Consider the following 8,799-nt stretch of genomic DNA (forward strand, 5'->3'; position numbering starts at 1 on the left):
GTGACAATTCCTGGAAAGAGGGTTCAGTTTTAAAATCCAGTTTGAAACCAGTGACAATTCCTGGAAAGAGGATTCAGTTTTAAAATCCAGTTTGAAACCAGTGACAATTCCTGGAAAGAGGATTCCGTTTTAAAATCCAGTTTGAAACCAGTGACAATTCCTGGAAAGAGGATTCAGTTTTAAAATCCAGTTTGAAACCAGTGACAATTCCTGGAAAGAGGATTCAGTTTTAAAATCCAGTTTGAAACCAGTGACAATTCCTGGAAAGAGGATTCAGTTTTAAAATCCAGTTTGAAACCAGTGACAATTCCTGGAAAGAGGGTTCAGTTTTAAAATCCAGTTTGAAACCAGTGACAATTCCTGGAAAGAGGGTTCAGTTTTAAAATCCAGTTTGAAACCAGTGACAATTCCTGGAAAGAGGGTTCAGTTTTAAAATCCAGTTTGAAACCAGTGACAATTCCTGGAAAGAGGGTTCCCAAAGGGCCGAGAACGAAACAACCATCCAAAACCAACCAGCCTTCCCAGGATGAGGACAAGGATATGATGCAGTGTATTGCCTTTGCAACAGCAGATCAGTATCATTTGCCAACGCTTTGCCATGACTTGATCAACCATGGTTTCCATGAAGTGGATTTACCTAGAGGTGCCTCAAATGCGCTGGTGATATTGACAGAGATGGCAGCGAAACCAGACGACGATGCCCTCATGTTCTTCTTCAGGGAAGAAGTGCTCTTTGCACTGAGACACTGTATAAACCTGAGGTCGGACCTGCTCATCATCACACCTGATTTCTACTGGGACCGAGAAAACCTGGAAAAGCTTTATGACAAGACCTGCCAGTTCCTCAGCATCAACCGCAGAGTCAATGTTATGAACGAGAAGCTGGAACATTGCACACAGTTGACAGACCTCATGAGGAGCCACCATTGAGGTTATTCTGACATTCAGCTAAACAGTCTTATTCTCAACTCGTCCGTAAAAACATTATAGGCAATGACATAAGACCTCGGTTTTTCAGATGCAGTTTCATAATACACCAATCAGAGAGGCCTTTTGGAGCATTTATGCTCAAATTATCATCACAAGCTGATATAAAGACATCAGGTAAACCAAGTTGATCTTCCCATTAATGTCTAACTTCCTTTCAGCTGACAGACTAAACATCCCATGACAAACCAATGTCTGTTATGTGGGCTGTAATTATGCAGTTATGTTGGTTGGTGTCACCCACACTAGAGCTGAGCTAGGGGTTTGTTGTGGTTTTTGGAACCCCACTTCACACAGGAAAGAGGCAGTGAACACAATGTGTGAGACTGGAAACATGACGGGGCTATATCTTTCTTTGTGCAAGCATTCTAGTTGATCTCTTAGCTATAAGAGGATGACAAACTTTTGCTTTTGTGCAAAACGTAGAACTCCGAAAAAAGCACTTCAGTGGGAATTCATATTAAAAAGAGAATGTTCTTTAAAGGGAATATAAAAAAAAACATACAAAAAGTATGGAAACAACCAGATCAACTAGTCTGTAATAATAATTAAAAGAAAGAATGAAAGAATAAGAAGTTAAAAAGCCTTTATTGCTCATTCATATTGAATTTGTCCATGTGAATGTGTAGGCAATATCTCCATCATGGTCATCACTTACCGTATATACTATATAATGTATGTTCCAAGGAAATTGAGTAATCTTCTTCAATCAGAAACCAAGAGTGTTGGAGATAGGAGATAACCATAATAAGTATAATTTACAATGACAAAGAGAATAATAATAAAATACTAATAAAGAATAAGAAAGAAAAATAAGCCACAAAAGAAAGCAATATGGATACAAAAATAAAAATGGAGTCAATTCAAAAATAATCACTGGTACCTCGCTCTCTTTTAATTCAATAGTTTGAGGTGGTTTCCCTTTCTAATAGAATAGAATAAAATATTTGTTTGTTCGTTTTCTGATTGTTAACAGCAAGATGTCTCCACATCCTTGCTAACAGGAAACTAATAAATATGACTGCGAAGTGATGACACTGATAAAAGCATATTGCCTACATGTTGGAGTTTTCAACAAATTCAGATCAGAAGAGGTGCCTTGGCCCTTTTCTTATTTTTTATATGTTTGTTATTAATGTAGAAGCAGATCAGGAACACAATCTCTTGTATAAAAAGATCTTAACTGTGCAAATAATTCGATGTTGATGTTACTGAAGAAAACCTGATGGGACCCAAATGGACTCAGTGGGATCTGAGTTACCATGAGAAACTCTGACAACAGTTGTACATATCATCAATCTGTGACATTCAATACATTCCAGGAGTTATTTTGTGTTGTATAGTTGTGTATATAGTTGTAAGTTGTATAATAAATTTTTTCGTGAACCCATTTTTTCTTGTCTTGCCTTGTCTACTTCTACTTCAGTTAGCAATTTCCTACATTTCCCAGAATGCCTTTCATCAACCCTGAGAGAACGGACCTGAACTCAAACTGCTCAAACTCTTCCTCTTCTACGATGGATTTCTCCTTTTATTATTGCTGATATATGTATATATATGCATAATTCATGTATTCATTCAAGACTAAACAGACAACATGGCCCATGGATATAGTTTAGATTAACTTTATATCAACAATTTCAGGTTCGGCCACACACACACACACACACACACACAGAGCATAGAATTTGGTATTACAATGAGAAAAAACAAGTATTTGTCAAGTGTAAAGTATTAAGAATGTATTACATTTAATCTTGATATTCATGTGCTGTATCTTATAACAGGTAAGAAATAAAGTGCTTTAAATGTAATACGAGTGCATTTTAAAAATCAATTTGACAGAAATTATTTCGACATCTTTCATCATTGAAAACCTTCATAGATTCGGTGAGAATCAATTTGGCACAATTTGGCAAAAAATAAAAAATCTCTTTAGTACAAGATGCATTGCTGTTTTTAAAGCTTGGATTTGCATGGTCCGGAGGGACTGATGGAGGCGTAGTGAGCCAGCAGACGGTCAGCCTCCCTCCAGCCGGACAGCAGGGCTCCGTGGACGGTGGAGAAGTAGCAGGAGTGAGTCGCCTCTCCGGCAAACAACACCTGCAAGGCCTGCTGGGATACAGCAAGCAGTCAGCAAGCAGTCAGTCAAAAGAAACAACACCTGCAAGGCCTGCTGGGATACAGCAAGCAGTCAGTCAAAAGAAACAACACCTGCAAAGCCTGCTGGGATACAGCAAGCAGTCAGTCAAAAGGGGACAGGGGCCTCACTTTGTTCTATCTGTTTGTGACTAAACAAAATATCTGGGTCACTTTATTACAGATCAAATATCTGATGATGATGACAAGTACAGACAGCGCCATATGTTATATGCACAAGCTAACACCTTAAGGAAATTCTATTTATGTTCAGACCTTGATAAGATTAATCTCTTCAGAGCTCACTGCATATATATATATATACATACTGCCCCCTTGTGGGTGAATTTAAAAAAAGCATGCATCCACAAGCTTCAGGTTGCTTATGACGACTGTTTGCAGATATTGCCTAAAAATAACAGGTGGAGTAGGCCTAGTGAAAGTGACTTGTTCAAACAGGTGGAGTAGGCCTAGTGCAAGTGACTTGTTCAAACAGGTGGAGTAGGCCTAGTGCAAGTGACTTGTTCAAACAGGTGGAGTAGGCCTAGTGCAAGTGACTTGTTCAAACAGGTGGAGTAGGCCTAGTGCAAGTGACTTGTTAAAACAGGTGGAGTAGGCCTAGTGAAAGTGACTTGTTAAAACAGGTGGAGTAGGCCTAGTGCAAGTGACTTGTTCAAACAGGTGGAGTAGGCCTAGTGCAAGTGACTTGTTCAAACAGGTGGAGTAGGCCTAGTGCAAGTGACTTGTTAAAACAGGTGGAGTAGGCCTAGTGCAAGTGACTTGTTCAAACAGGTGGAGTAGGCCTAGTGCAAGTGACTTGTTCAAACAGGTGGAGTAGGCCTAGTGCAAGTGACTTGTTAAAACAGGTGGAGTAGGCCTAGTGAAAGTGACTTGTTAAAACAGGTGGAGTAGGCCTAGTGCAAGTGACTTGTTCAAACAGGTGGAGTAGGCCTAGTGCAAGTGACTTGTTCAAACAGGTGGAGTAGGCCTAGTGCAAGTGACTTGTTCAAACAGGTGGAGTAGGCCTAGTGCAAGTGACTTGTTCAAACAGGTGGAGTAGGCCTAGTGCAATGTGAAAGCCCTAGTGCGTGAGTGTGTGTACCTGAGAAGGTGCACCCTTTGCAGGCAGAGGTTCCCTCAAGTTGTCCAGGTCCTGCGCTGAACAGCCTCTTCCTGGGTAGCTGTAGGATCCACAGGTCCAGGGGTCGTGAAACCACTGGGAGCGCAGGATTCTCCTCGGTGTGATGGTGGGGTTTCCTAAACACACACAGTTACTTTACAACAACAGGTGTCTGACAGGTGACAATGCTTCAAAGATCAAGGCTCAGAAACATCACTAGAACATGGAAGGATCCTATCCACCTTACTTCTAGCTGCCATGATGCCTGATGGGTGCTTCTTCCGCTTCCGGTGTAATAGACTGTTTTACAGTCTATGGTTTTAACTTGACAAAAAGAATGTCTGTGAGGATTTTACAGCAGAGCCATTCTGCTCTACAGCCGTGTCGTTCGGGTGCTGGGATAACGTAATGCATTGTGGGTAGTCGGCTACTGTGGCTAATGCGTAATAGTTCCTTTACATGGCAGTAAAACACCACTGAATGACCAAATTGATTTAACTTTTAACCATTTCGAGTAACACTGTTTCCATACGGACCCCCAGCGTTGGTTAGTTGTTTATAACGTGACTATATTTATAACGGACTCCAGTTTCCGGTTTATAATTTGGGTCTGCGGCCGAGTATAACAAAGGAAATGGCAAGCTGCAACAATAAGTCACGTTAAACCGGACCTTGTTCCCACAATTATCTTTTACAATGGGGCATTCAAAAATAAGGTGGATAGATTCTGTCAAGCAATGTGCTGTCACTGAGTATCGTCCCCCCCCCTTCCCCCTGCTGCCCCGGGCACTACCGCCTCTGCCGATCTGATGAGGGCCGTAGATAGCCTGGGTAAACCCAGCCCCCACGTGACCTGCTCTCAGACCTCTGGTTCTCAGTCACTAGGGACTGAGAGCAGGTCTGAGAGCAGGTCACGTGGGGGCTGGGTTTACCCAGGCTAGGCCGTAGACATACACACATAATTCCTCCGATACATGCAGTTGCCACCCGCTTCTTTTCACCTGATGGCGGGCAGCTTCACCAGCAGGACGTAGCGCGTGGGAGGATCACGCTATTGCCACCAGTTCCCTTCCGCACCGAACAGACGCCCCGACCGACCAGAGGAGGCGCTAGTGCAGCGACCAGGACACGTTTTTGTTGTTGTTTTTTTTACACAGAAGGGTTTTCGACTCACCTGTGAATCTTCGGATGAGCTGCGTGACTGCGAGTGTGACTTCCTGTTCAGGCAGCGTCTCCATATACTCTGACTCGTGACCAGCGATCCAGCCACAGAGAACGTGGCCGTACCTGAGTGCAGACATCAATAATAAGATGAGGAGTTGCACAACGTAATCCCCCCCCACATTGTACTAGGCCAATTCCCCCTGCCAAGCTGTCTCGATCATTGCTCCAACCGGTCTGCCAATCTGGGGAGAGTTGTAGACTAGCACATGCTTCCTCCGATACATGTGCAGTCGCCAGCCGCTTCACTGGCAGGACAACTTGTAGCTCGTGGGTGCCCCCGCACAGCAGAGGTTTGACTCCGTAACTCTTATCTATGCATTCATTTTGTTTGATATTTTTCTGGAAATAGAACAGAAACAAGCGAGGGAGGCATCAGAGTCTCTTGTGGTTCCTGACCTTTCAGAGGGTTTGAGAACAGTGAAGCCAAACATCTTCTTTATCCAGGATCTCTGTATATCTGACACCTGGTCCACCATATTCTCCTGGACAGAGATAAGAGATGAAACAGATAGTTCAAATGTGCGTGTGTGTGTGTGTGTGTGCATGTGTGTGTGTGTGTGTGTGTGTGTGTGTGTGTGTGTGTGTGTGCACTGTGCGGCAGTCTGTATTTTAGCCAGGGGAGAAATCAGATTTGAACATGCATACTAGAGATGCATCTTACCGTCCGGCCACACTACACACCTCGTCCTCCCACACCAGGTAAATGACTTCACAGTCAGCATCCCACCACGGGGAGTCAAACTCCACAAAGATTTTGTTATTCGTTCCAAAACCAATTCTCTGGATGGAGTGCAGCTTGTGTAGCGGGAGAGGCGGACGGAACAGGGTGGAATGGTGCTTCTTTAGGTATCCTGAGCAAACAGAAGAGAACAGAACATTAGAGAACAGAACAGAACAGATAGAACAGAACATTAGAGAACAGAATAGAACAGAACATTAGAGAACAGAACTAGTTTCTGCTCACACCGAGTACACACTGTATAGCAGTGGTTCTCAAGGTGGGGTCGAGGGACGACCAGGGGTCCTTTAGTCAAGTTTACATGTTAAACTTCACCATATAAGAATGTATAAGGATGAATATTTTGATCATAGTTTCACTGTTATCTTTCTGCCTAAAATACAGTTGTGGAAAAATCTGGACAAAATTGCATGTGATAAAACTATTCTCAGATTTGTGTTTGAGTTAGACAAACTCTCATCAGATGGGGGTCCACGGCCTAGGCAGGGCATTCACGACGACTACTGCATTTTAGTAGTGGACTACTCCCAAAAGGTAGTTGACTAGTCACGCCAGATATCTCTTTTTCCCCCACCCAATGAAAACGATCAATTCTCATCATGGTCTCAAAAACAGCCAAAGGGTTAACTAATGTAGGCGGGACAAACCTATAGAAAGGTATGTGAAATAGCAGTCCTGATTGGCTCTATAGAAGGGTATGTGAAATAGCAGAGTCCTGATTGGCTCTATAGAAGGGTATGTGAAATAGCAGAGTCCTGATTGGCTCTATAGAAGGGTATGTGAAATAGCAGAGTCCTGATTGGCTCTATAGAAGGGTATGTGAAATAGCAGAGTCCTGATTGGCTCTATAGAAGGGTATGTGAAATAGCAGAGTCCTGATTGGCTCTATAGAAGGGTATGTGAAATAGCAGAGTCCTGATTGGCTCTGAGAGGCTGCTTACAAATGAGCCGCTAAACCCCCGCGACTTGTCTAAAGATACCAACTGTTTGACTGCAGTAACAACATCGAGGGCAGTCTTTCCCTCTCTAAATACCTTCAATTTGGTGGTTTCTTTAACATGGCATAACGTAAGAAAAGTATTGTTCAATTAAATCTATGTTCTATTTATTTATTTATATTGTTTATTCCTAAAACCACAGATGAACGATTAGTTGACTATGATGCAGTGTTGACTAGTGGTTTTGAAAGTCGACTAGTCTGTGAAAGTAAACAACTGAACTGATATACTCTTGAACTTTGAAAAGAGACCTCATAAACTTTATATATTCCAATGGTATAAAACACAATGAGCAGACACAATGTCTACCTAGAGGCACGGTGACAATAACATGGTCAGCAGCCTCTCGCCGTCGACACATTCAACCATCACAGGGTCTCCCCCCCTCTCTGTCACAGGGTCTTCCCCCCTCTCTGTCACAGGGTCTCCCCCCCTCTCTGTCACAGGGTCTTCCCCCCTCTCTGTCACAGGGTCTCCCCCCCTCTCTGTCACAGGGTCTTCCCCCCCTCTCTGTCACAGGGTCTCCCCCCCTCTCTGTCACAGGGTCTCCCCCCGTCTCTGTCACAGGGTCTCCCCCCCTCTCTGTCACAGGGTCTCCCCCCCTCTCTGTCACAGGGTCTCCCCCCGTCTCTGTCACAGGGTCTCCCCCCCCTCCCCCTCTCTGTCACAGGGTCTCCCCTCCTCTCTGTCACAGGGTCTCCCCCCCTCTCTGTCACAGGGTCTCCCCCCTCTCTGTCACAGGGTCTCCCCCCCTCTCTGTCACAGGGTCTCCCCCCCCTCTCTGTCACAGGGTCTCCCCCCCCCTCTCTGTCACAGGGTCTCCCCCCCTCTCTGTCACAGGGTCTCCCCCCCCCTCTCTGTCACAGGGTCTTCCCCCCCTCTCTGTCACAGGGACTCCCCCCCCCCCCCTCTGTCACAGGGTCTTCCCCCCTGTCTGTCACAGGGTCCCCCCCCCCCCCTCTCTGTCACAGGGTCTTCCCCCCCTCTCTGTCACAGGGACTCCCCCCCCTCCCCCCCCCCCTCTGTCACAGGGTCTTCCCCCTGTCTGTCACAGGGTCTCCCCCCCCCTGTCTGTCACAGGGTCTTCCCCCCTCTCTGTGCTGCTCCAGTGGACACAGCACACCGGCCGGCTCATGCGCGATTGTACGTGCAACCCCCTAGTGGCCAGATGATTTTTTATTTTATGTTGATGAGGGCCGAAACAGCCTGGCACTGTTAACATGACTTGTTGGCACCTCTATACTATGCTTTACGGTACCCATGATGCTGTGCTGGCTGCGCGCTGTGATGACGTGTTATGTTGTGAGCCGGGAGCGGCAAGTTGTCATGCTGTTGAGAGCGGAAAAGTAAACGAACTGATATTAAATAAACGTCTCATTATTGAGTTAACATGGTAGCAGAGGATGGCTGCCTCTAATAACTACAGACTGCCTCCGACATTCGACGAGGGAAAGTCGTACGAAAACTGGAAAAATGAAGTGGAAATGTGGAGACGGGTGACGGACCTCGACAAGAAAAAACAAGCACTGGCTGTAGCGTTGTCGTTGGATGGCCGACCAAGGGACATTGCTCTAGAAATACAAGCGGACGAT

General features: G+C 45.0%; 1 protein-coding gene across 1 annotated transcript; it reads right to left on the reverse strand.

Annotated features, from left to right (window-relative positions):
- Window positions 1–2,896: 2,896 nt before the first annotated feature.
- LOC310770615 (peroxisomal N(1)-acetyl-spermine/spermidine oxidase-like) lies at window positions 2,897–8,469 on the reverse strand (the record flags this gene model as incomplete). Its single annotated transcript, XM_083663363.1, has 6 exons — window positions 2,897–3,099; window positions 4,229–4,383; window positions 5,421–5,533; window positions 5,867–5,952; window positions 6,152–6,321; window positions 8,466–8,469. 6 exons carry the CDS (start codon window positions 8,467–8,469, stop codon window positions 2,947–2,949), a joined length of 681 nt encoding a protein of 226 aa, XP_083519489.1. The 3' UTR covers window positions 2,897–2,946.
- Window positions 8,470–8,799: the final 330 nt, after the last annotated feature.

Source organism: Poromitra crassiceps, assembly GCF_964638095.1.
Source record: "Poromitra crassiceps genome assembly, contig: HAP1_SCAFFOLD_135, whole genome shotgun sequence".
Lineage (NCBI taxonomy): Eukaryota > Metazoa > Chordata > Actinopteri > Beryciformes > Melamphaidae > Poromitra > Poromitra crassiceps.